Source organism: Dipodomys spectabilis, unplaced genomic scaffold (assembly GCF_019054845.1).
Source record: "Dipodomys spectabilis isolate Male_0828 unplaced genomic scaffold, ASM1905484v1 ptg000108l, whole genome shotgun sequence".
Classification (NCBI taxonomy): Eukaryota; Metazoa; Chordata; class Mammalia; order Rodentia; family Heteromyidae; genus Dipodomys; species Dipodomys spectabilis.
Window position 1 is genome coordinate 10,630,811 of NW_024870785.1, and position 27,826 is coordinate 10,658,636.

General features: G+C 47.8%; 1 protein-coding gene across 1 annotated transcript; it reads left to right on the forward strand.

Moving 5' to 3' along the window:
- Positions 1 to 27,815, forward strand: Gldn (gliomedin). Its single transcript, XM_042687844.1, has 10 exons — positions 1 to 381; positions 8,611 to 8,662; positions 12,964 to 12,981; positions 14,020 to 14,127; positions 19,945 to 20,091; positions 20,518 to 20,646; positions 23,180 to 23,263; positions 23,458 to 23,583; positions 24,789 to 24,939; positions 27,222 to 27,815. The coding sequence occupies exons 1-10, from the start codon at positions 1 to 3 to the stop codon at positions 27,697 to 27,699; spliced, it is 1,674 nt and encodes a 557-aa protein (XP_042543778.1). The 3' UTR covers positions 27,700 to 27,815.
- The last annotated feature ends 11 nt before the right edge of the window (positions 27,816 to 27,826 follow it).

Here is a 27,826-nt window from a genome sequence, read left to right on the forward strand (position 1 = left end):
ATGGCCCCCGGCGCCGAGCGAGGCCGCAGGGCCGCGGGCTGGGGACTGCGCGGCGCCCTGGCGGCGGTGGCGCTGCTGTCGGCGCTCAACGCCGCGGGCACCGTGTTCGCCCTGTGCCAGTGGCGCGGGCTGAGCGCGGCGCTGCGGGCGCTGGAGGCGCAGCGAGGCCGGGAGCAGCGCGAGGCCGGCGCCCTCCGCGCCTTCCTGGCCGAGCTGAGCCGGGCCCCCCGCGGGCCCCCCGCGCCGCCGCCCCCGGACCCCGCGATCGCAGCGCGCAACAAGCGCAGCCACGGCGGGGAGCCCGCGCCGCCGCCGCCGCCGCCGCACGTCCGCGGGGAGAGCCAGGACATGCTGATGATGATGACCTACTCCATGGTGCCGGTAGGCGGGGGCGCGGCTGCCCGAGGCCCCCCCCCCCCCCGCCAGGGTCTCCCCAAAGGGCCTTGTTGTGAGTGGGCCGTGAGGTCGGTGGTGACCCTTTGGGGTCAGTGTCTGGTCTGTAGTGGGGCGAGGTGTGGGGGGGGGGAGTAAATGAGGGGTGTGGACAGTGTTTTTTTGTTCTTTGTTTTGTTTGGTCGGTCATGGGGCTTGAACTCTGGGCCTGGGCGCTGTCCCTCAGCTCTTCAGCTCAAGGGGAACGCACTAGCACTTGAGCCGCAGCACCACTCCCAATTTCCTGGTGGTAAATCAGAGATAAGAGTCTCACGGACTTTCCTGCCTGGTGGCTTTGAACCGCGATCCTCAGATCTCAGCCTCCTCTGAGTAGCTAGGATTACAGGCCTGAGCCACCAGCGCCCGGTATGAACAGTGTTTGAAGACCATACTTGCTTCCCAACTTCAAGCAAATGTTTTCTCCTTTGGTTGGGAACTGGGCCACGAAAGTCTCTTGGTTCTACCTGGGGCCAGGGAGGGGTTTGGGGGTGGAGGCTTCTGGAAAGATGGAGGCAACGTTTCTGAAAGAGTACCAGCTTTTCAATAGAGCGATTCTTTCCCTGAATCAATCTAGTGACCAGATGACTTTTCACCAGGCCTGACCCGAATTTATCCCCATGAAACAGGTGACCTAATTGTCCCAGTTTAAGAACAACCTGCCTTAACTTTACAGCCCACCTGAGACATGGCTGCTGGGAAAGATGTCCATGGGACTTAGGTTGTTCCAAATGGGAGAGGGCAATACTAGCCAATTAAAAACAAAACCATGCAACAAAAGCCCAAATGCCGGGCTGGGAAGGTGGCTCAGTGGTAGAGTGCTTGCCTTGCATGCATGAGGCCCTGGGTTCGATTCCTCTGCACCACATAAGCAGAAAAAGCCGGAAGTGGCGCTGTGGTTCAAGTGGTAGAGCACTCGCCTTGAGCTGAAGGACAGCCTCTAGGCCCAGAGTTCAGGCCCCACGACTGACAAAACAATAATATCAGCAACAAAAAAAGCCCAAATGCCTTCAGCCTACCTTTTTGCTGATTATTTTGGAGATGGGTCTCCAGGACCTTTCAGTCCTCCCCTGCCTCCAAGTCTTTGTCTTTTGTTTTTTGTTTTCAGTTTGTTTTTGCTAACTGGGGTGTGTGTGTGTGTGTGTGTGTGTGCGCGCACGCACACGCACGTGCACGTGTGCCCTGGACTATGTGCCCTGGTAGTAGGGTCTGGAGTTCTGGTTGGGCTTTTCCCCTATTGGATGGTACTGTACTTGAGCCACATGTCTACTGCAGCATTTTGCTGGCTAACTGGAGGTGGAATCTCCTGGATTTTTCTGCCCAGTCTGGGTACAAATGGAGATCTGCAGATCTTATCCTCCTGTGAATTAAAGTCAGCGAAAGCTGACTTTAAGTTCTTTAAAATGCTGACTTTAATTCACAATTCTTCCAAAAATGTATACACGTGGGTCCCGTTGCGGTTTCTCTCGTCCCCTCCCCCACTGCTGCCCTGGTCTTGTTTCACTTCACAATATGAAAAACACAGTTGTCATTTCAAGTCCTCTGATCCCACACTGTGGAAGCCTAGTTATCTGAAGAAAACAAGTCTACTTAGAGCATCTGTTATCCTAGAGGCTTTTAAATGTCTCCTGTGAAGTAGAATGCTTTTAAAGTACAATCAAGAACTGCATACTTTGAGAAAGTTCAAGCTTTCCATTCCTGGCTTCATTTTTTTTTTTAACTCATACTATCATTTCAAAATCTAAGCCCAAGAAAAAGGTTGAAAGCAAGACCCCCATAAACATGGAGAAAACTCATTAGAGGAGTGTGCTTGCTCTCTCTCTTGGTAAGTCACCCTGCATTCGTAGGGGTGTTTGAAATGCTCAAACAGAAATCCATCTGGCCTGGATCAACATTTTATATTTTTAATCCTGCTTTTAAGGTGGAGGCTTTTGTGTTCAAATTGCAGCCACAAACACCAGAGAATGGAGACACTCCTCTGGAAGCTAGATTTAACTCTAGGTCACCTAGCAGAGTCACCAGCAGCTGGCACTGACCAAAGAGCAGCAACATCACCATTGCCTGACTGGGGAACATTTGTGCATTCCCACTAGCTGAATAGGCTCTGCCAGTCCTGAGTGGAAAAAAAAGGGAGAGTGTGAGACCTTGAGTTCAAATCCTAGAAATCCTAGTACTGGTACACACACACACACACACACACACACACACACACACACACACACACACACACAGCCATACTTACATGATTTTTAAAGACTTCTTTTTATTGTCTACATTCCTCTAACTCCCTCTTCACCACTAAAAAAAAAAACCAAAAGCCCAGTAGCAACAAAAAAACACTACCTAAACTCCATTGCCAAAGCTAGCTGACATTCAAGCTTAATTTACATGCATTTTATGTACAGACTAAAGGTCATTTGTATGAAACTCGAGCTTTGAGGTTGTGATTCAGCTACAAAAGGAGCATTTTTCAGCCCATCAGTTGCTTTGTATCAGTAGCTTTTTAACTGCTGTGTGTTTGAAATAGACATAATTTGCTTCTAGTTTTAAAGAGGCTAACTACAGATCGTTCAAATGCAATTTGAAGGGTTTGTTCTGAATGCAGTTGACAGAGTTACCCCTTCATCTATCACTAAGAAAATGTTTCTTGTGCTTGCCAGAGTGCTGGGAATTTGGGAATCCCTGCCTAGGACACACATATAAACTGAAGTACTAGGAATGAGTAATGGAAAACTATGTTCCAATGAAAATGTTCTAGTGGAGCCTGGCTCTGGTGGCTCATACTTGTAATCCTAGCTCCTCGGGGGCTGACATATGAGGATTGTGGTTTGAAGCCAGCTCAGGCAGGAAAGTCTATGAGACTCTTTAACCAGTAAAAAAGCTGCAAGTGGATCTGTGGCTCAAGTGAGGAGTGCTAATCTGAGTGAAAAAGCCAAGCAAGAACATGAGGCCCTGAGTTTGTGAAGCACTAAGCTAGATCAGAAAGGGAAACAGGGATTTGGGGACCCGTGAGTGGAAAGAGAGAAAATTCTACCCATGTACTTCCAACTCCTATATGACACACTGCTTTTGTCATCTGTCTTTCTCCCAGTCTCTGTGTTCTTATTGTCTCTTCACAGCAGCTAGGAAAGAAGGAAAAAGAGGATAAGGGAGAAAGATGTAAGGGTGAGATTGGTTGGAATGCATTGTATGCAGGTACATGTTGCATTGAAGCCTTCTCATTGTACAACTAACAGAGGCTAATAAAAATCTTTAGAGCAGTTATGCAATGTGGCAGGTGTTACACTAGGCAATTTCAGTATGTACTTCAGGAAGATCTTACCAACAGCTCTGCGAGGTAGTCATTATTATTCCCATTTGTACACAGATCCCTGGAGCTTAGAGAGGTTAAGCATCCTGTGCAGGGTCACACAGCCACTGAGTGAAGAATCTGGAACTCAGGCAAATATGTATGACTAAGGATAGGGTTTTTTTTTAATTTTGCATTTTGGCCAGGGTGATATCTCCTTCTAACTTCATAGGTCTTTTGGTGAGATAGTGGTTGAATTGGTTCATGCTCATATAGTCAAATGTTATAATGACGGGTTTCACTTTTGTTTTTATATTTAGCACGTTCTCGTCTTTCTCAAGATTGAATATTCACCTATATTTTCTCATAGCTAGTATAATTTAATCTCATAGCTGTCCTATTCCATTTATATATGTTAAAAATATGTAGAGAGCTGGGCATCGGTGGCTCACGCCTGTAATCCTAGCTACTTCAGGAGGCTGAGAGCTGAGGATCGCAGTTCAAAGCCAGCTCAGGCAGGAAAGTCCATGAGACTCTTATCTCCAATAAACCACTAGAAAACTGGAAGTGGCACTATGGCTCAAGTGGTAGAGCACTGGCCTTGAGCTGAAGAGCGCAGGGACAGCGCCCAAGCCCAGAGTTCAAGCCCCACAACTGACCAAAAAAAAAAAAAAAAAAGCAGATTTAAAAAGAAGCAATTGGGCAGAATAAATTCTGAAATGACAGGATTTGCAAATAGGCAATTTACTGCACAGTAACTAGCATTTTTAAATGTTGTTGTTGTCAGTTGTGGGGCTTGAATTCCGGGCCTGGGCACTGTCTCTGAGCTCCTCACCACAAGGCTAGCACTCTACTACTTTGAACCACAATACCACTTCCGGTTTTCTGGTGGTTAATTGGAAACAAGAGCCTCACAGACTTTCCTGCCCAGGCTGGCTTTGAACCATGATCCTCAGATTGTGGCCTCCTCAGTAGCTAGGATTATAGACATGAGCCACGGGCACCCAGCCATGTTTAAACTTTTTTATTAGCATATGTTAGTTGTACAGGAGGTGAGGTGTCACTCGAGCATTTCCACATGAGTACAAATATATTCCAGTCAATCTCACACCCCACCACTCTCCCTGACGCCCTCATCTCTTCTTAAAACACTTTCCGAAGGTTTCATTGTTTTTTGAAACATACAAACTGGTATGTATTATCCTTTATCTTGTGTTTCCTAATTAGTCAGGGGGCTGTTGCAGTTCACAAGAAACAACCAGATTTTGGGGGGGGGGGGGGGCGGGGAGGATGGGAAGGGACGGGAAGGGGAAACAAAGGAGGAGGCTGCAATGCTTGATAAGAAATGTACTCATTATCTTGCCCATGTAATTGTAACCCCTCTGTACAGTATTTTCACAATTAAAAAAAAAAAAAAAAGAAAGAAAGAAACAACCAGATGTGCCAGATTTACCCTGACTTGAGGTCAGATCCTGAAAGGGAAGCAAAGGTCCTTCAGGAACTTTAGCTATGCACTTTTGCCTGCCTCCAGGATTAATCAGTGTCCCCAGAGTGTTTTCCAAAGGCTTTGTCCTGGCCAAAAGATTTTTTTCTTTTTTCCAGAGGTATCGCCATGCAGATCTTGCAAGCTACTTTAGACTTGTCTTCTTAATTCCTACTGCCTCTGCGTGCAGCACCCCTGCCGGTGCTTATGGGCAGCATGCTAGCACTTCACACCCCTGTTCCTTTCACTTTTAGTGTGTAAAGTAGAGTTTTGCACTAACTTTTCCCAGGCAGGGCTGACCTGAAACTGTTCTCCTCGTTTCTCTACTCTTCTTTTTCTTTAATTGTTTTTGGGGGGGGTGGGAGTGGTTGTAGGGCTTGAACTCTGGGCCTGGGCACTGTCCCTCAGCTCTTCAGCACAAGAGCCACAGCGCCACTTCCCGTTTTCTGGTGGTTAATTGAAGATAGGAGTCTCACAGACTTTCCTGCCCAGGCTGGCTTTGAACTGCGTTCCTCAGATCTCAGCCTCCTGAGTAGCTGGAATTACAGGTGTGAGCCACTGGTACCTGGTCTTTTTAATTTTTAAAAAATTTCCTTTGTGGGCTGGGAAGGTGGCTCAGTGGTAGAGCGCTTGCCTTGCATGCATGGGGCCCTGGGTTCGATTCCTCAGCACCACATAAGCAAAAAGAAAAAAAAGCCGGAAGTGGTGCTGTGGCTCAAGTGGTAGAGCGCTCGCCTTGAGCTGAAGAGCTGAGGGACAGCACCCAGGCCCAGAGTTCAGGCCCCACGACTGGACCCAAAAAAAAGAAATAAAACAGGGCACAGTTCCACATTCTTATTGAACTTGGTAGATTGCTTTCACCAGGTCTTGGCCATTGTGCAAAAATTCCCACCTTTCCAGGGATAGACCCAGGGTACCTGACCTCTTTTGGGACTACCATAAAGGTTGTCTACCCACTGAGATCTGAGGATTGTGGTTCGAAGCCAGCCCTGGGCAGGAAAGTCCATGAAATGTCCAATTAGCCACCAAGAAGCTGGAAGTAAAGGTGTGGCTGAAGTAGTAGAGTGCTATCCTTGCACAAAAAAGCTAAAGGATAGTGCTCAAACACTGAGTTCAAATCCAAATACTGGTGCGCGCCGCGCGCGCGCACACACACACACACACACACACACACACACACACACACACACACACACACACGATCAGGAAAGAAAAGTTTCTGAACCAGGCACTGGTGGCTCACACCTGTAATCCTAGCTACTCAGGAGGCTAAAATCTAAGGATCGCAGTTCAAAGCCAGCCTGGACAAGAAAGTCTGTAAGATTCTTTATCTCCAGTTAACCACCAGAGAACCAGAAGTGGTGCTATAGCTCAAGTGGTAGAGTGCTCGTCTTGAGCTGAAGAGCGCAGGTACAGTGCCCAGGCCCAGAGTTCAAGCCCGCTAGGACCAACAAAAAAAAAGAAAAGTTTCTGGTCTTACCTACTGCACACAATTTCATACTGTACATTTAACTTCAATACAATCTTATATAGCCTAAAATTTGTTTAAAAGAATATTCCAAAATGAAGATAGCAGTAATTTACTGGAGAATGCCTATGTTGACACTTAGCATGTCAATAATCCAGAGATTCAGGAAATGAAATTCCTTCCCTGTGGTTTCTAGCCAAGCCTGTCCTAGTCTGGTGATGAGTAGCAAAAAGAAAGGCTAATTTTCCCTATTGATGCTTCTATTGTTAGAAAGGCCCCTTCTGCTGGGGTCCCCAGGCAACCAATGAGTCATTGTGCACTCTTTTCTGCGCCTCTCAATGAGCAATTACATACTTGTTAAGATAATAAATTTTGTCCAGTAGTGCGGCTGATTACATTCATTTATGAAAATGACTACAAAAGCAGTGAATCAAAAAAAAAAAAAATGTTTCACTGCCTGGTTAAAATAATCACCAGAGTAGCAATAGAGAAGAAACTGGAACTTGGGAATCAGGATTCCTGAGCTGAGCTCCTTGGAGAGCAAGTTGTATATACTCACTAACACTATATTCTCTATTTCTTTGTCTTTTTTCCTTTTTGTTCATTTATTTATTTGTCAGTCGTGGGACCTGAACTCTGGGCCTGGGCGCTGTCCCTCAGCTCTTCAGCTCAAGGCTAGCACTCTACCACTTGAGCCACAGCGCCACTTCCAACTTTTTCTTTGTATGTGGTGCTGAGGAATCAAACCCAGGGCCTCATGCATGCAAGGCAAGCACTCTACCTCCGAGCCACCTTCCCAGCCCCTCCTTTTAAAAAAAAAAAACAAAACAAAAAACATTTTATTATTCTTATTATCTTTAAGTAGTTGTACAAAGAAGTTCCCATCCTACAAAACAGTATATGAATACGAGGTGTCTGACAACATTGTCACCCATTGCTCCTAACCCATCCCAGCCCCTCCCAGTACTAGGGCTTGAACTCAGAGCCTGGGTGCTCTTCCTTATCTTTTCTTTTTTTTGTTCTCAAGGCCACAGCTTTACTACTTGAGACACAGCTCCACTTCTTGCTTTTTGGTGGCTAACTGAAGTCAGGATTCCCACAGACTTTTCTACCCTGGCTGGCTTCAAACCACAGTCCTCAGATCTCAGGAATACACATGTGAGCCACCAGCATTTGGCTTACATTCTCTGTTTTCTTACCTGGGCAGAATTGTACTATCCAGTCAGTACTTCAGCTCAGATTGCTGTTAGGATGGAAAAGGGGTATCTAAGATGCTTCCAACATATTAGTACATCTCTCAATCTTATGCTAGGATAATAGTTGTCATCCCTTAGTAGCCACAGAGAGAGATTTCTAGAACCTTTTTATAAAACCCATGCATATCTGACAACATACTTTAAAGTCTCTCTGGATTTCTTACAATACCTAATAAGGTGTAAGCACTGTGTATATGGTTGTTGAACTGGAATATGTAGAAATAATAAGAACAAAGTCTGGCTGCATGCTGGTGGCTCATGCCTGTAATCTAGCTATGCAAGAGGCTGGGCAGGGAGGGCTTACCCCTCAAGGGAGGTTTTTGAAAAGGGAAGGAGGGTGTCAAGATGTTAAATGTCTCTGCCGTGCTCACCAGTAAGTACTTGCTTGTGACCACAGAGCCTGTTGGGCTCTAGGAGGTCAACTCATTACACTGGAGAGGTGTGGATTTAACTCTCTCACAATCCTTCATCTTCTCAAAAGCTGGGAGAAATCAGAGTGAGTGTGTTGGTAGAGATGAGCATTTATACAAAACAGCCTTAGATCTTGTCCAGGTTTTTGTTTCGTTTGGATGATTTCTATCAGGCTGTTTCCTATTGCCTGGTTAGGTTTTCTGGTTGCGTTCTGCTTGTCTGCACAGAAGTGAAGGTCAGGACTCCTTGCTTACTGTTTGCTGTCTCCCTGTAGATCCGGGTGATGGTGGACCTCTGCAACAGCACGAAAGGCATCTGTCTGACAGGTAGGATGGCCACTGGCTGCCAGCATCCACACCGCCAACATGAATAAACACCTAAGAACACTGAAAATGGGTGTGGGTTTGAGTGTGAGGCCTCCAGACCTGACTCTAGACACCTTAAGGAAATGGGGAAAATAGATCTACATTAAAATAGTACATGGTGAAGCAGAAGCACAACTCCCTTGAATTTTATTACTTTTTTTTAATAGTTATTTTTATTTTTGCCAGTCCTGGAACTTGAACTCAGGGCCTGGGCACTGTCCCTGAGCTTCTTTTGCTGTAGGCTAGCACTTTACCACTTGAACCATAGCACCACTTCCGGCTTTTTCTGTTTATGTGGTACTGAGGAATTGAACGTGGAACTTTATGCATGCTAAGCAAGCACTCTACCACTCAGCCACATTCTATAGAGCCCCTCTATTGTGTTTTAGTTTTGCTTTATGCTGGTTCTGGGGCTTGAATTCACGGCCTGGCACTTCCGCTCAAGGCTAGCATTCTATTACTCGAGCCACACCTCTACGTCCACCTTTCTGCTGGCTAATTGGAGATAAGAGGATCTTGGGGTCCCAGGGAAGTTGGTTCAGTGGAAGAGTTCAAGACCCATGACCAACTAAAAAAAAAAAACAAAAAAGAGTGGATGGGCATATGTTAATACACTATACTTTGGATTCGCATGAATGAGTGAACAAAACCCCAAATTCTAGGCTGACTCTCACTTATTTTAGCCACAGAGAGAAGGACAGTAAGTCCACGGCTTGGGGGAGATGCTAATTGAATTACTCCAGCCACATTTCAGCCCTTCCTGAAAATTGAATATCCTGGGGCAGCCTGGTCCTTTGTTCTGAAGCTCTCCAGGCTCGAGAGTCTCCCATCCATCAGCGAAGGTCCCTTTGCCAAGCTCCCGTGAGAGATAGTAATGAGTGCTACAGAAATACTCAGATGGATGGAATGACAGGTACAAAAGCCCTGTTGAGAGGCCCAGGAAAAGCCTCTTCCCTCCTGATTGTTACAGTGACACTTCCCGAGAGCCAGGCCACACAATGGAGCGCAGGACAGAGCTATTGAGGCCTCTTAGGAGGGAGCCTCTTAGGAGGACTGCCAGTGGAGATTGCATCCACGGAGGAAATGGCTTGAGAATGGGTGATTGTCTGGCTCTTCAAAATGCTTTTCAAAAGCTAACATTTCTTTTTTTCATGCCAGTTTGAAATTAGGCTTCTTCTTCTTCTTCTTTTTTTTTTTTTTAACACGGAAAGCTCTTCAATTAAAAACTTACTTGTGAACAGTACAAGTTGCAAAGTGAGTCCAGAAGATTCTCCTGGAAACGTGAACTGTTAAGTTGCTGAACTCTTTGGGATAGCCCCTATCTCCTGGATTAGGGACAAGGGCCAGAGAGTAAGGGACAGGACCCAGGACTGAATTGAGCAATTTCAGAAGTAGGCGGAGAGCCTTGATCCACAGAGCCCAAAGAATGCCAGGCAGAAAGAAGTCAGGTGCTGGTGGCTCACGCCTGTAATCCCAGCTACTCAGGAGGCTGAGATCTGAGGATTGTGGTTCAAAGTCAGTCTGGGCAAAAAAGTCTGCGATACTTTTCTTTTCAGTTAACCGCCAGAAAAGCTAGCAGTAGAATACAAGTAGTCGAGTACTAGCCTTGAGCAAAAAAAACCAAACAAACTAAGGGACAGCACCCAGGCCTTGAGTTTAAGCTTAAGTACAAAGTTAAAAAAAAAAAAAAACCAACCAACTCAGTGGCTTAACCCAGTCTCATTTCACTAAGTGACATTCGTGTGACTCTCCCAAGAAATTCTGGCTTCCTATGGTAACTCAGGAGTCAGGCTGCTGCCATTTCATTCTATAAATCCAGAATGAACTAGAATCTCCAGAGAGGACACCTGGTCTCTTTGTTTTCACGAGTACGGCAGGTGATTGTGTGAACTCATCCAACGATTACTGTAGCAGGGGTATCAGGAACTTCAAGGAACCCTAATGAACACTTCATGCTAGGGATCACGTGCCTGTGATCCCAGCACTCCAGAAGCTGAGGCAGGAAGATGGCAAGTTCAAAGCCAGCCTGGGCTGCATAGTGAGTTCCTGTCTCAAAATAAAAGGAAACTAGGAGGGGGGAAAAAAGCAACAGTGTCAGGAGACCTTGGCCAGGGCTAATGTGTCCTGCATTATACAGCTCCTGCTAAGCTGGAAGTCCCACCATGAACACAGTTCTGGGGAGTGGGGGTGTCTCGAAACCCACTGTACACAACCAGCTTGCTTCTTACAGACAAATCATCCTTATCTCCATGTGGCTCTTTTGTGGCGCCATTCGTAGTGAAGACTCTGAGAGATGTCTGCTGACCTCTGTAACTGTCCGCAGCACCTCTTCTAGTATGCCCGTGCCCTCTGGTGGTCAAGCCGGGGACTGAGCCATAGGCTAACCTAATTTGCAACATCAAATAGTTTTGGGCCTGTATGTATTGAACATTTCCCGTAATCCCTTATTCTCCTAAGAGCCGCTGCATCTGCAGACTCTGTATCAGTATTCCATATCCCCTGTCTATCTGAGAGATTTCCTTCTAGTTGGTTGTGAAGTCTTGCTCATTCCATGGGAAGTACTTGGTATGTTTCTAGCTTTCTCTACAGTTGCAGAGAATGCTAGACATACATTTATCCGCAATCAGATGCCTGGTTTGTTTGTTTTCCCCTCCAAGTCCTGGGGCTTGAACTCAAGGCCTGGGCACTGTCCCTGAGCTTCTTTTGCTCAAGACTAGTACTGTACCACTTGAGCCACAGCGCCACTTTGGCCTTTTCTGTTTATATGGAATCGAACCCAGGGCTTCATGCATGCTAGGCAAGCACTCTACCACTAAGCCACCTTCCCAGCCATGTTGGGTTTAGGGTTTTTTGTGTGTTTGTTTTTGCTTTTGTTTTTGTAGGTTGTGTGCCTTGAATTGAGGGCCTGGGGAGCTGTTCTCTGAGCTCTTTTTGCTCAAAGCTAGTGCTCTCTGACTTCGAGCCACAGCACCACTTATGGTTTTCTGGGGGTTAATTGAAGATAAAGAGTCTCATGGACTTTCCTGCCCAGGCTAGCTTTGTACCTTGATCCTCAGATCTTAGCCTCCTGAGTAACTAGGATTAGACCTGAGCTAGCAGTGCCCAGCTATGAGCCTGGTTTTAACTACAAAAATCTTGGTGGTTTTTTTTTTTCTACAATAATCCCCCATCTCTCCCTCCTTGTCCCTCCTGCTATCTCTCTATGTCTGTTACTTTCACCTTTCTATTCATCTTCTAGATAAAAACAAGAGCTCAAAGTCACATTGATCTTTAGGAGCCTACAGTCATCCTCTATCACTTCGCAGAGACAGTTTACACCTCTTGACTTGGCAGTCAGGTGTTTTTATTGCCCATTCCACCCACGATCTGATTCAATCTCATCTCTACCCAAACCATCCTGGCCACGCTTCCGCCTTTCTCCCACCCTGAATCTCCTGAATCTCCAACCCTCTGGACCTTTGCTGCTCAGTGCTCAAAGAGACCAGCGAACATAAGACAAGTCAGCCTCATGCATGTGGCTCACGCCTATAATCAGCTTCTCAGGAAACTGAGATCTGAGGATTGCGGCTCAAAGCCAGCCCTGGCAGCAAAGTCCCAGGGAGGCTCTTATCTTCAATTAACCACTCAGAAAAAACAGAAGTGTGCTGAGGTAGAGTGCTAGCCTTGAGCAAAAGAGCTCAGGAACAGCGTCCACACCCTGAGTTCAAACCCAGGACTGGCAAAAAACAAACCAAAAAAAAAAAAGACAACTCTGTAGAAATGATTTATCCAACCTGCTTAGGCATTTGGGTGATTTTACTCCTCAAGTTTCATCAGGCTAGTTCATGTAATAAAAGCTCTGGTAAGCCAGCCCAGAGGAGACAAGCTGGCTGGGTAAAAGCCCTGGGAACTGTTCTCATGTTCCAGGGTGACAGCACCGCCATGTACTGACACCTGCTTTTGCCTGGGCTGCGCGCACGGGCCATCTTCATGCCACTGACCCTCGGTTAATTGAGCTGACTGCTTCAGAGATAACTAGTATAAGAATCAACAGAGAGACCAGCACAGAAGTTATTCTTGGTCCATTAAAACAAGCAAAAATGGCTTGATCGGTGTATGAGTCTCCACTGGGTTTTCTAAAGTGTCTTGGGGGAAAATATAAAAGATACGGGATTGGTTTCTTCGGGTCGGCAGGTAACTGAGACATTTAAGCGGGCGGGAGAATATGGGTTTTTCTTCCCTCCACTTGTGAATTACCATCTGGATTTCTTTTTCTGTTTTAGGACCACCTGGCCCACCAGGTAAGAGCACTAGACTTTCCTGATTCAAGGGCAGGGTGTGGGTGGCCAGATCCCCAGGGTCCTTCTGGGGACAGAAGTGGGGGAAGACTGTAGAGGCTACTTGGTTGCTTCCCTGTGCCTGTCTCTCCATGTTCCTTTCGCCTGTCGCTTTGTGTGCCTGCTTCTCGTCACTTCTTTGGGAGGATGGAAAAGCAGGAGGTCATACGGGAAGGCATCAGCCCTGTCTGCTCACTGGCTAAAAGAATTCTCATCAACTTAAGTGACTTTTTCTTTGGGGCGATGGTACTGTGTTTGTAGGCAGGTGTTCTACCCGAACAACACCCTCAGCCCTTTTCAGTTGTAGGTGTTTTTCAGATGGACTCTTTTGTGATTTGCCTAGGGCTGGCCTCAGATAACAACCTTCCTATTTCAGCCTCTTTAGAATGCAGAAGGATAGAATAACATACAGAATAATGATACCTGGCTTGTTTATTGAAATGAGGCTTCACTAACTCTCCCCCACCATAGGAATGATCCTCCTATCTCTACCTCCCACCAAACAGAGCTTGTAGGCATGTGCCACTGTGCCTAGCCAAGATTAAAAAAACTTTTTTTGCCAGTCCTAGAGCTTGAACTCAGGGTCTGGGTACTGTCTTGGAGCCTCTCTCTGCTCAAGGCTAGCACTCTACCATTTGAGTCACAGTGCCAGTTCTGGCTCTCTTCTGTTTATGTGGTACTGAAGAATCGAACCCAGGGCTTCATGCATGCTAGGTAAGCACTCTACCACTAAGCTACATTCCCAGCCCCTTAAAAACTTTTTTTAAGATTTTTTTTTTGTTTGGTCATGGGGCTTGAACTCTGGGCCTGGCCACGCTATCCTTCAGCTCTTCAGCTCAAGGCTAGCGCCCTACCAGCGCCACTTCCAGCTTTTTCTGCTTATGTGGTGCTGAGGAACTGAACCCAGATTCTCATGCATACAAGGCAAGCGCTCTACCACCGAGCCACCTTCCCAGCCCCAAGATAAAAATTTGTAACTGTTCGGTTCTCCTATTTGCACAGGCCCTCCAGGAGTAGATGGGCTGCCGGGACACAATGGATCGGATGGACCGCCTGGTGCTGAGGGCCCCAGAGGTGAAAAAGGAGCCAACGGGAAAAGAGGAAAAATGGGTATTTCAACCACTGCTCTAATGCATTTCCTTATCTCTTGTCTCCATGATGGGACAAAGGGGAGAGGGCATCTTTTTTTGGTTTTTGTTTTGGCTTGAACTCTGCCTGGGCGCTGTCTCTGAGCTCTTCAGCTCAAGACAAACGCTCTACCACTTGAGCCACAGCGCCACTACTAGTTTTCTGGTGGCTAAGTGGAGATAAGATTCTCACAGACTTTCCTGCCGGGGCTGGCTTTTGAACGTGGATCCTCAGATCTCAGCCTCCTGAGAAGCTAGGATTACAGGCGTGAGCCGCCGGCGCCCGGCTGAGGGCATCTTTTCGTCTCAGCTGGAAGCTGAGTCTGTGTTCCTCTATCTCTCCTTCTTCAGAGCCAGTCCTTGGGTTTGGATAATAATCACTGCACTAAAAAATCTCCCTGGCTAGAGTTGTAGCTCCAAGTGTTTGGACAGGAAGGCAGCAGACCCCAGGGATGGCACTCAGCCTGCAGGGTTTATGCTTAGGTTGGCTTCACCTAAGCAAAGGCCCAGAGGTACCAAAGGTATCAGATGTATCAAGGGAGAGTTGAGGCTAATGCAGGGCCCGACGGGAGCCAGGACCAGGATAGGGGTGGAGGTTAGAAGAGCTCTGAGCAACTGTCTGTGGAAAAGCACAAGGCAGTCATGGGGGGGGGGGGGGGTAGTTGAAGATTGTTCTGGAAGCTTCTAGAAGGCCTCTCTAACAACCAGTCAAAGCCATCATGAGAAGTCAGGGAGAGTCCACCACACACTCTTGTTCAGCCTCTTAGTTCTTGTCCCCAAAGTCACCTGAGTAGGCCCTGGGCTTTTGTCTCAAATAGCACTGTATTGTGTTCCTGTACTCAGTTTCAGTGAGATCCTGTGAGAGGGAGAGTCAGGAGCACTTTTGCCCTTGACAAGGGCCCCTGTCGGTGTTCCTGGGGGCAGCCCTGTGGATCACAGTGCACACACAGTCCAAAATCAGCCCCGGCCTCAGGAAGCTAGCAATTAAGACAGGAATTACCGCGCTCGCTCAGTGGGCCATTGCCTGCGGGATAGACTCATCATTGGAAATGATGGTCAGCGATAGGACTTACCTGCAGGCAGACAGTGGGTTTATCCCCGGAAGACTCCAAACCTGTGACCCTGTCCCAGTGGTGCAGCCAGCCATGCGGGTGAGGGGTCAGACTCAGGATGAGGTGTGTCCCTGCAGGTACAGGGACAGTCCATCCCCACCCTGGGAAGGGTCAGAGGTGCAGCCTGACAGGAAAGGCATGTCCCCTCATCCGGACAGGAGTTTCTAGACAAGTTTCCAGACAAGAAGTTTCTTACCCTTTGCCAGTGGGAAGGGGAAAATGGGGAATTCAACAGTTTCAAAGCATTTTTAAAGATTATTGGGGAAAACAAATAGTCCATAGTCAGAAATTACCTCGTATAAAGATTCTTTGGGCTAGGTATTGGTCACATTTGTAATCCCAGTTACTTAGGAGTTGATAGACATATTTGAAGCCAGTCTGGGGCACAGAGTTCATAAAGCACTTTTTATTTCCCTCGGTCGGGCATGGGGCTTGAACTCTGGGCCTGGGAGCTGTCCCTCAGCTCTTCAGCTCAAGGCATAGGCTCTCCTGCTTGAGCCACAGCACCACTTCCGGTTTTCTGGTGGTTCATTGGAGTCTCACGGACCTTCCTGCCCGGACTGGTTTTGAACCATCAACCTCAGATCTCACCCTCCGGAGTAGCTAGGATTACAGGCATGAGCCACCAGTGCCCGACTCATAAACTCTTCATCTTCAGTTAACCACAGGTATGGCTCAAAGTGGTAGAAAATGAGGCCCTGATTTCAAGCCCTAGCACACATACAAAAATTTTTTCTTTGGCTTGATGTCAGTCATGCCTACGACCCTAGCTAAAGATGTTGGATTGATTGGATGTCCATGACTCAGCCAGGGAAAGTGGTGGGGGATGAAGCCTTTACAGACAACCTTCTAGAGAGGACCAAGGTTATCTACAAGACCCTGGCTCTAGAGGAAGAGGTTTCTGGAAGCATTGCTCAGCCTTGAGCCAGCCCAGATCCCAGAACAAAGGTCGCACTGTCTCTGTCCACCTACTACAGACCCCAGAGCTGTGCTCTTCTTCCTTCCTTCCTAGGCCCTGAGAGGGGGTGCAGGGACACAGAGGAGATAGAGCTCTGTCCTGAGAGCCATCAGAAGTCCCTGAGGGGTCCCCATGGTGTGAGGGGTGTGGCAAGGCTGATGGAGTTGAGTGAAATTTAGGTTGACAGTCCCAGCAGCGGGGGGGGGGGGGGGGGGGGGGGCGGGGGGGCAGAGGAAGTGAGGGGCAGGAGAGTCAATACTGACTTCCTGGCTTCTGTCCTGCAGCTGGATGGACAGTGCTCAGTTCCTCCTGAGGCAGACACCCCCACTCCAGGGTTGGGTTAGGGAAGTAAGCCATGGGATGTGCAGAGCTGAGATGCTTTGAGCATCCATCCAGGGGAGATGGCAGGGGGTCCTAGAGATGGGTATCTGCAGTCAGGTGAGATCTGAGGGCTCAAGGCCTTCCAGCCAGAAAACATTCCAGAAGGATGGAACAAGTCCTGTGACTGGGAGCCAGGCATCTGATAGAATAGGACAGCCTTCTAAATCGCACAGCAGGGCGCTGGTGGCTCAGGCCTGTAATCCTAGCTACTCAGGAGGTTGAGATCTGAGGATCACAGTTCAAAGCCAGAAGAGTCCGTGAAACTCTTATCTCCAATTAACCACCAGAAAACCAGAAGTGGCACTGTGGCTCAAGTGGTAGAGCACTTGCCTTGAGCTGAAGATCTCAGGGACAGTGCCCAGTCCCAGAGTTCAAGCCCCAAAACCGACAAAAAGGAAAGAAGGAAAGAAAGGAAGGAAGGAAGGAAGGAAGGAAGGAAGGAAGGAAGGAAGGAAGGAAGGAAGGAAAAGAGGAGTCAGAAGGAGTAAGAAATCTTTGGAGTGAAAAACCCTTAAATGCTATCAGGTGTTCAGCTAGTATCTTCTAAGAAGCCTGGCAATCTGCATTTCCTTTCTTGCCACCTGCCTCTCAATTTCTCACTTAAGAGTTAATGCTACCATGTCTTTTTTTTTTTTTAATCCTATCTTTATTTTTTTAGAAACAACAAAAATAATGCCCTTGTCACAATTCATGTCTTACAACTGAGTTTTATGTGATCCTCTCTGGTCCCATTCCTCTGCATTAGTCACTGACAGATGGTATCTGTCCGAAATAAATCATCCTCCCTCACCCCCTATTGTGAAGATCCTGAAACTGACCCCAGCCCAAGGCTGTTGCACAACTCTAAACTCTAATGCTGGTGGTACTGTGTGTTTTGCGTGGGCAACATCAGGAGAAAAATAGCAAAGAAATACTTCTCTAGCACAAGAGTTAAGTGGGGCCAGTTGCCAGTGGCTCATGCCTGTAATCCTAGCTACTTGGGAGACTGAGATGTAAGGTTTGAGGTTCAAAGCCAGGCCAAACAGAAAAGTCCCTGTGAGATTCTTACCTCTAATTAACGATTCAAAAACCAGAAGTAAAACTGTCCTTCAAAGTGGTAGAGTGCTAGCCTTGAGCAAAAGAACTCAGGCACAGAACCCAGGCTTTGAGCTCAAGCCCCAGGACAGACAAAAATAAAATAAAATAAAATCTGGCCTTTCTTCTCTGATTCAAAGCCAGCCAGGAGTCACGGACAACAGTGCCAGGGTTCAGACCACATAGCATGTCACTGTGCACAGCTTCTCTGATTGTGAATGGCTATTGGGTGGTAGATTGTTTCTTTGCTGTTTTTGTTGTTGTTGTTTTTCTAGTACTAAGATTTAAACTCAGGGCCTAGGTGCTGTCCCTTAGATTTTTTGCCCAAGGCTGGCACTCTACCACTTAAGCCACAGTTCTACTTCTGGCTTCCTGCTGGTTAATTGGAGATGAGAGACTCACAGACTTTCCTGTCCAGGCTGGCTTCAAACCAGGATCCTCAGATCTCAGCCTCCTAAGTAGCTAGGCTTACAGGCGTGAGCCACAGGCACGTGGCCTGAGTGATGGTTTATTTTTAACACACTCCGAGCCAATGCATGGCCAAGGTGATTTTACCAAGAAGAACAAGGGGAGACTGTTTTCAGCTGTGACGGTGGAGCAGAGAACAAAGGCAAACTGCACACAGATAAAACATCCCTGGTAAGCCGGGCGCCAGTGGCTCATACCTGTAATCCTAGCTACTCAGGAGGCTGAGATCTGAGGATCAAGGTTCAAAGCCAGCCCGGGCAGGAAAGTTCGTGAGACTCTTAGCTCCAGTAAACCACTAGAAAACTGGAAGTGGCGCTGTGGCTCAAGTAGTAGAGTGCTCGCCTTGAAATGTAGAGCGCAGGGACAGCGCCCAGGCCCAGAATTCAAGCCCCACAACTGACCAAAAAAAAAAAAAAAAAAAAAAAAAAATCCCTGGTCTTTTCTTTCCCAGCTTAGAGAACAGAGTCTCCCCTCAGGCAGCCACAGGGGCTGCAGTCCAATATGAACATTGGAACATTTTCCTGCTTCACACTTGGCCTTTTCTGAGAAAGAAAATAAAAGGCATAAGAGGTGTGTGTGGGGGGGGGGGGAATCAGATCCTAAAATAGCAAGGATCTTTGTGTCTGAAAAAGAAAAGCTCACAGTCGCCAGCACCTAGTTTCCCTGAGCTCTGCAAAATCTGGCCCATGTGAAATCTTTAGAGGTGTCAGTTGCGCTTGGTACATGGCGCAGGCTGAGCTCTATGGCAACCATCTAGTCTTTTATCTCCTCCAGACAATGCCAAACAGTCCCTTTAAAACAGCGACAAAGGGGAGCATCTTCTCGTGCAGAGGGCAAGTGAGTGAGCCACTTTCCAGCCAGTTGGTCCCGTGGGGGGGGAGGGGCAGGGTGACCCCAAGCCATTGGGAAGGGTGTAGTGCCACTAGTCAGGATATGTCACTGTGTTACTTCTTACTGCAGTGCACAGTCCCTGGCAGATTAGTTCTCACTGTGGAGGGATCCCAGACACCTCTTAATTGTCACCCCCCCCCCAACCCCTGCCCCAGTTCCTTACATGTTAGTACATGGTATTTATTGTCCAAGTTAAGCTCTGGCAGAAGGAAGGGCCTGGGCCTTCTGGATCCCAGATACAGCTGAATTTCATGCATCTCAGTAAGACTTGTGTGTGTTTGTACCAATACCGGAGCTTAAACTCAGAGCCTCAAGATTTCACTTGGCCTTTGTGCTCAAGGCTAGCACTCTGCCACTTGAACCATACCTCCACTTTCAGCTCTCTGGTGGGTAATAGGAGATAACAGTCTTAGGACTTTTCTGCCAAGGAGGATGGCTTTGAACTGTGATCCTCAATCTCCTGGGTAGCTAGGATTAGAGGAATGAGAAACTACACTTGAACTCAAATACTAATTTTTTTTTTGCCAGTCCTGGGTCTTGAACTCAGGGCCTGAGCACTGTCTCTGACCCTCTTTGTGCTAAAGGCTAGTGTTCTACCACTTGAGCCACAGCACCACTTCCAGTTTTTTTTTTTAAGTAGTTTATTGGAGATAACAGTCTCACAGAGACTTTTTGTCCCAGCTTGCTTCAAACCATGATCCTCAGATCTTAACCTCCTGAGTAGCTAGGATTACAGGCATGAGCCACTGGTGCCCAGCTCAGATACTATTTTTTAATGAATATATGGCCATGTTGTAACACTAAAATGGTTATGAAGGATTATGTGTTTGGTTTGTAAAGTTGCTGTACCCGAAAGGTACTAAGTACAATGAAGTAAAGTTTCCACAATAGGTTAATATGTTATTTTTTTCCTCAGGGCTACCAGGAGCCACAGGAAATCCAGGGGAAAAGGGAGAGAAGGGAGACCCTGGGGAGCTGGGCTCACCTGGAAATGAGGGCCCACCAGGGCAGAAGGGCGAGAAAGGAGACAAAGGAGACGTGTCCAACGATGTCCTGCCAGCAGGTAAGGGCAGCCTAGGCTCCCTTCAAGGGCAGACCAGGGAGAGATGTGCCTGCCTTTCAATCCATTCCACTGTGTCTTCCACCTGACTGGCCTTTGGTGGCCAATCAGTGTGCACACGCGTGTGCGCGCATACACACATGCCAGTGTTGGGCCTTGAACTTAGGGTCTTGAAGTCTTGCTTGGCACTTTTATTCAAGGCTAGCACTCTATCACTTGAGCCGCAATTCATTTGTGTGTGTGGTTTTTGGTGGTGGTGGTTAATTGGAGATAAGAGTCTCAGAGTTTCCTACCCCGGGCTGGCTTCAGACCAGAATTCTCAGATCTCAGCCTTTTGAATAGAATTACAGGTGTGAGCCACCAGCACTCAGCTCTGTGGTCAGCTCTTTACTTGGCTCTCTCTGTTTCTCTCTCCATTTATCTTTCCAGGTGCCAAAGGTGACCAAGGCCCACCCGGCCCACCTGGACCTCCTGGGCCCCCAGGGCCTCCAGGGCCTCCTGGAAGGGGAAGATCCAAAGGCCTTCGCCAGCCAAATGTGTTCAATGGCCAGTGTCCAGGTCAGCAAGCTGTGCCCCAAGGAAGTTGCCTCTAGCACTGACTGATCCCTCAGGCCTTCGGTTCACGTGTAGAAACACAGAGGGAGGAGATTTTGCTCTAAGGAGAATTTGCTTCCTCCTCCTCCTCTTTTTCTTCCTTCCTGCCTTCATTTTCCCCTCCCCACCAGCCTCTTCCATCTCCAGCCGTCGCTAGTCTTGCTATTAAGTTGTAAATATTTTACAGCAATGAATTCATGGATGTGCCCGGAGATTACAGGCAATCAAATTGGTTAACAGCCCACAAATAATAACTCCAGGGTTGTGGGGATGGGGATCCAATCCAGGGCCTCATGCATGCTGAGCATGAGCTTTACCACTGAGCTACAACCCCAGCACCGGATCTTCACCACTAATTGTTGAGTATTGACAGTATGGCAGGCCCGGTACTAAGTGCATAATTCCTTTGGTCTCACAACTAACCTATGATATTAACATCCTCATCTCCAACTTACAGACTCCCTAGGAGCTACATAACTTGCCAGGGTCACTCAGTTAGCAAAGGACAGTGCTGGAATTCAAACCCAGGCAGGCAGCAGTGGCTAGGGGCTGAAAGTTAATTAGGGCAGGGCTGGGAAGGTGGCTTAGTGGTAGAGTGCTTGCCTTGCATGCATGAGGCTCTGGGTTTGATTCATCAGTATCACATAAGCAGAAAAAGCCAGAAGTGGCGCTGTGGCTCAAGTGGTAGAGCCCTAGCCTTGAGCTGAAGAGCTGAGGGACAGCATCCAGAGTTCAGGCCCCACGACTGACAAAATAATTAATTAAAAAAAAAGTTAATTAGGGCAGGTAGAGGCATGGCTTAAGTAGTTGAGTGCTGGCCTAGCAATCACAAAGCCCTAAGTTCAAAGCCTAACACTCCACCCATCCTCTCCCTGCTCAGTAATGGAGCCTAATAAATGATTCTGCCCAAGAGTTAGCCAGAGTAGCAGCCTGATTCCTTCCCAGGGTGTCAGCCTCAGTCCATCAGGATCAGACCTTTTTCTTCCTTCCAAGGAGCTCAGCAGAGGCCTTCCCCAAAGGGGAGGGTCCATTTGGAGCTCTTGCAGAATTTGAACAGCTTTAAATGAGAGACCATTATCTCCTACAATGCCTCCTCAATGAGTCCTTGCTTGCCATATTTGGCCTTTGAACTTGGCCTCTCTCCTGCTCCAGTTCTCTTTCTGTAGCACCCTTTAATTTCCTTAGTGGAAATTCCAGATGTAAGGGAGGCAGGAGAATCGCAAGCAGGCTCTGTAACAGATCCTGAGGAGAGCCTGCTCTCCTTGGTGTCAGAGGACTTCCGAGAAACATGCCTCAGCCAGCCACCAGCCAGCATAGAGATGGGCTCCTTCCTCCTCTGACACTGTGTGATTCCACTCCCCACGCAATCCCAGCACCCATCTCCCCACCCACTCTGAGAGGGGTACCACCCACCAGAGCAGCAACCAGGAAGGGTCCCAAGCCTCTCTCTCCTCAGACTGCCGAGGGCCTGAGAGGGCTGGTATGGGGCACATTTCTCCTTTACTGTCCCAGTGTGTCCCTCAAAGTTCATGTAGGGGAAATGTTATCCCCAGCACATCAGTGTTGAGAGCTGGGATCCTTTGAGTAGGGCCAGGTTATGAGCACTCTGCCCTCCCCCATCCGCAGAGGGTGAGCATCACTGTCACAGGAGAGGATTCCTTGTAAGGGGTGACTTCTCCCTTCCCACTCTCTGCCACCATACAAAGACTTCTGCCACACTGCTCTCTCCAGGTGTGGTCCCTCCATCTGTGTCTTCCTAGACTCCAGACCAGAGCCATGATAAACTGCCCAACCTATCTGTGGCAGCACAAAATAAAGTAAAACACTGATCTCCTCTTACAGTCATGGGAAACTTCTTGGGAACACCACATTGGGGAAAGGGGGAATTGAAAACATACCTTGTGGATTTCTTAAAGCAAACAAGGAAACAGGTGGACCTATTCTAAGGGATGTTCATGGGACTTGATCTGAAAAGAGGTGGGGATTATGGCTATAAAGCAATGTAATCGCTGGGAAGGTGGCTCAGTGGTAGAGCGCTTGCCTTGTATACATGAGGCATTGGGTTCAATTCCTCAGCACCACATAAGCAGAAAAAGCCAGAAGTGGCGCTGTGACTCAAGTGGTAGAGTGCTAGCCTTGAGCTGGAGAGCTGAGGGACAGCGCCCAGGCCTAGAGTCCAGGCCCCACAATCGGCAAAAAAAAAAAAAGCAATGTAATCTCTCCTAGCTCCCCAGGAGGCTGCGATCTGAGGATCAGAGTCAACCTGGGCAGATAAATCTGTGAGACTTATTTCCAATTAACCAGCAACAATCCCAAGGTGAAGGTATCACTCAAGTGGTAGAGTGTCAGTATTGAGCAATAAAAGCTAAGGGAGAAATGAGTGGTCCTGAGTTTAAGCCCTAGTACTAGAACATGCACGTGTGTGTGCACACACAAACACACATGCAAAGCTATGTAATCTCACAGTGCTCTATTATAATTGTTGTTGTCATTGTAGGTGAGACATGTGCCATACCAAATGATGATACCTTGGAGGGCAAAGTCGATGAGAATGTCAGTGACCACCAGCCCCCGCAAGCAGGTACCAACACAGCGTGCCGGGGGGAGGGGAGGGGAGCTCAATGGAACTGTACTTGCCTGGCATATAGAAGGCCTGGGCCCCATCCTCACTCCACAAAATAAGTAAAAGATCCTGTTTTGAAATTCAGAAACTGGGGGCCTTAGGTCATGATTAGCAGGCAAGCACTTTTCTTTCTTTTTTTTTTTTTTTGGCAGAATCTATGATCACGTCCATTGGCAACCCAACCCGGGTTCTAAAAGTGAAAGAGACATTTGGCACTTGGATCCGAGAGTCTGCTAATAAGAGCGATGACCGGATTTGGGTAACTGAACACTTTTCAGGTACCTGCACTGAATTATGATAGTATCTTTCCCCTGTTGCCTACCTCAGGCTTATGTCTGTGGGTTTTTAATCTCTGCCATTACTGGTATCAATGTGCTGTTCTTTTTTTTTTTTTAATTAGTGCCAGTACTGGGACTTGAACTCAGAGTCTGGGCCCCTCCCCCTTGGCTTTTATGCTCAAGTTTGGTCCTCTACCACTTGAGCCATACCTCTACTTCTGATTTTTTGCTGATTAATTGGAGATAAGCATCTGATTGGCTTTTCTGTCTGGGCTGCCTTTGAACCTCAATACAAAGATCTCAGCCTCCTGAGTAGCTGTAAGCTACTCAGGTTTTAAGCAGAAAAAGCCAGAAGTGGCGCTGTGGCTCAAGTGGTAGAGCGCTAGCCTTGAGCTGAAGAGCTGAGGGACAGCACCCAGGCCTAGAGTTCAGGCCCCACAATCGGCAAAAAAAAAAAAAAAAGCAATGTAATCTCTCCTAGCTACCCAAGAGGCTGCGATCTGAGGATCAAAGTCAACTTGGGCAGATAAATCTGTGAGACTTATTTCCAATTAACAGCAAAAAGCTAAAGGTGAAGGTATCATTCAAGTGGTAGAGTGTCAGTATTGAACAATAAAAGCTAAGGGAGAAATGAGCAGTCCTGAGTTTAAGCCCTAGTGCTAGAACATGCACGCATGTTCTATTATTTATAGTCACTCAAAAGACTATAAATAATAGCGGGGGTAGGGGTGGGGCATGTATTCTCTCAGCGGAGCAAAGGCTATGATAACAATGTCTGAAAAAATCCATAGGATGAGCCAAGTGCCAGTGGCTCATGCTGTAATCCTAGCTACTCAGGAGGCTGAGATCTAAGGATCACGGTTCAAAGCCAGCCTGGGCAGGAAAGTCTGTGAAACTCTTATCTCCAATAAACTACCAGAAAACCAGAAGTGGTGCTGAGGCTCAAGTAGTAGAATGCTCGCCTTGAGCTGAAGAGCTGAGGAACAGTGCCCAGGCCCAGAGTTCACACCCGATGGCAACCAAAATATAAAAAATAAATCCATAGGGTGGTCTGGACTTTGTGTCTGGGAATATCGGGCTCTTCAAAGTGGACAAAGGGCCTTAGAGAGGGAACGGCTTCCCCCACCCCCTTCACCTTTCCCGCTGCCCAGATGGGATTGTCCATGACAAGTAACAGCCCTTCCCTCCCTGCCTTCCTCTCACAGGCATCATGGTAAAGGAGTTCAAAGATGAGCCGGCTCTTCTGAATGGCAGTTACTCGCTCATCCACCTCCCTCATTACTTCCACGGCTGTGGGCATGCTGTTCACAACAACTCACTCTACTACCACAAAGCGGGCTCCAACACCATAGTGAGGTGAGCCAGCTGGACCATGTGCCTTCCTGGGGCCTACAGTCCCTGCCCTTCTGTCTTAGATGGCTCCCGCTGCATGGGGCTGCCTGGGCCACCTAGGTGTCTTTGCCATCTTACAACCCCAGAGCTGGCCCATAGTCATGTCAGTCAGTTTGTTGACAGGAGGTCGTGAGGGAGTCCAGTGTCCCAGTCCTGGTCATGGGGAAGCCACATCTATTTTGTCTTTTTAGAAAGTAGCCAGAACCCAGAGCTTCCTCTGCCTGGATGAGCACTTTCCTTGGTTAGTTGGTTGGTTGGTTGGTTGGTTGGTTGGTTGGTTGGTTGAGACAGGGTCTCACTGTGTAGCCCAGTCTAGAACTTTCATTCTTCTTTCTCAGCCTCCCAAGTGCTGGGATTACAAGTAGAAACCACCATGCTTCTTGTTATTAGTTTTAGAAGATATGTGGGTTTGAGTTTCATGCCACAACTAAAATCATTGAGTACTAGGACTGCAACCCCAAACCCAGTATCTCTGCATGCAGATCGGCCCGTCATCCTGGTGGAGCCTCCTTGTGGCCAGCTCACCTCTTACCTCCGCCCTCCCCGGGGGAGGGAGAAGGCCACCTGTGCAGGTGTGTCTAGGTCAGCATTTCAGCCTGTCTGCCGCCCCACAAAAATTAAACACCATTAAAACCATAACGTTTTTGTCCTTATGGGCCAAGAAGAAACAAAACTCTGGGCTTTGTAGAGGCAGAAGGGGATCATCTTGAGCAAATCAAGAGACAGTGGACTGAGCATCAGGACACCGGGGATCTGACTCCAGCTCTTCTACTTGCTTGTTAAAAAGAGAGTTGAGGACCTCTGTTTTCTCAGTGGAGCCTCTGCCCCCTTTGAGCTCCACCCATTTGTGAAACATATTCCCAGTATTAAGGTTGCCGTAGTCTTAATCATTCAAGACTAAGACCTGGAGGGAGACTGTGTCCCTTGTCTTCCTCATACCCTCACTGAGATCCTGGTTTCACAGTCTTTTGGGCACTTGGACGCTCAGAGACTGGGATGACAGGTAGTTAGATCCACCAAAGGAATCTCAGGTGCGAGCTGTATCTCTTCTGACACTTAGCATCTCTGTAGTAGAGGACAGCTGGTCTACCTCCTGCTCAGCCGTCATCTCATGTCACAGTCCTGTGTAACCTATGGCTCCCTGCTGCCATCTTTTTTTTTTTTTTTTTTTTTGTCCATTGTGAGGCTTGAACTCTGGGCTGGCCACTGTCCCTGACCTCTTCAGCTCAAGGCAAGTGCTGTGCCACTTGAACCACAGCACCACTTCCATTTTTCTGGTGGTTATTTGGAGACAAGAGTCTCACAGACTTTCCTGCCCAGGCTGGCTTTGAACCACAATCCTCAGATCTCAGCCTCCTAAGTAACTGGGATTACAGGCGTGAGCCACTGGCACCTGGCCCTGCTGCCATCTTATATATAGGTCTGGCGGTAGGGGAGTTCTAGGGTGAAGGAGCCCCAGAATGAGAGTTGGCCTCTTAAAGAAAGTGCTGCTTCTAGTAAAGCTCAGCTGGGCTGCTCTTTGGTAGGCCCATGCTGATTGCTGAAGGAGGGGCAGGCTGAACTCAGAGCTTGCTCTGGCTGGGAAAGACAAGCCTCTCAAGAAGTGCAGCTGCCAGGTACAGGCAACAGGGATAGTTTTGAACTGAAAGCTCTGGGAGGAAGCTGGCTCTTGTGAGCTGTGATGGACAGGGCCCTGGCTCCTCTCCAGCTTCCCTTCAAGCTTTTAAAAGGTTTCTTAGTAACTTCAGATTTGTCCGCTGAAATCCGCATAGATTCCCACATTGCATGCTTTCTTTGCTGCTCAATGGCTCCATCTAGTGTTCCTTTTAGTCTAACAACCTGAATTGTCATTCCTGGATTTAGGTTGTTTTTTGTTATTTTTGTTTTTTGGGTGTCGGCCCAGAGGCTTGAACTCAGGGCCCGAGCACTGTCCCTGAGCTTTTTCACTCAAAAGTAGTGCTCTACCACGTGAGCCTTACCACGTGAGCCTTACCACCACTTACGGCTTTTTCTGAGTAGCTAACTGACTTTTTTGTTTTGTTTTGTTGTTTTGTTTTGTTTTGTGGTGGTGGTGGTTGTTGTTTAAGGACCAACAGAACAAGAATTACTTGGAACTTGTTGGCAATGCACACTATCACTGGGATCCCTAGATCTAACTAACTCAGATGAAGTAGCCTAACAAACCATCTTTGTCTACCAAAACAGTACCTCATCTCTACTTTTCTTTCTTTCCTAACATGATTCAGATTTGAATTTGGCAAGGAAACATCCCAAACTCTGAAGCTTGAAAATGCCTTGTATTTTGATCGAAAGTACCTTTTTGCGAATTCCAAGACTTACTTCAACCTAGCCGTGGATGAGAAGGGTCTCTGGATTATCTATGCTTCCAGTGTGGACGGCTCAAACATTCTTGTTGCCCAGCTGGAAGAGAAGACATTCTCGGTGGTCCAGCACATCAACACCACCTACCCCAAATCCAAGGCCGGCAATGCTTTTGTGGCCCAAGGCATCCTCTATGTCACTGACACCAAGGATATGAGGATTACATTCGCCTTTGATTTGCTAGGAGGGAAACAGATCAATGCAAACTTCGCGCTAAGGACTTCCCAGTCTGTTCTCGCCATGCTGTCCTACAACATGAGGGACCAGCGTTTGTACTCTTGGGAAGATGGCCAGTTAATGCTCTATCCTGTGCACTTTCTGTCGGCGACATTACACCAGTGATGCGCTGACCGCCCCGCCCCTCCCCTGCCCGCAGTACATGTTACATGTTTTCTGAGGCCCTTTCCATCCCAACAGGAAACTCGTCTGTAAAGGGCAGCCAGGTACTTAGAACCAGAACCTCCTCTCT

What these genes read in the sequence shown, in the direction of transcription:
- Gldn (XM_042687844.1), top strand. Translation starts at nt 1, where the DNA reads ATGGCCCCCGGCGCCGAGCGAGGCCGCAGGGCCGCGGGCTGGGGACTG. An exon ending in CAACGATGTCCTGCCAGCAG is followed by an intron (nt 20,092 to 20,517) that starts GTAAGGGCAGCC and finishes TTATCTTTCCAG; the next exon opens with GTGCCAAAGGTGACCAAGGC. An exon ending in GGTAACTGAACACTTTTCAG is followed by an intron (nt 23,584 to 24,788) that starts GTACCTGCACTG and finishes TTCCTCTCACAG; the next exon opens with GCATCATGGTAAAGGAGTTC.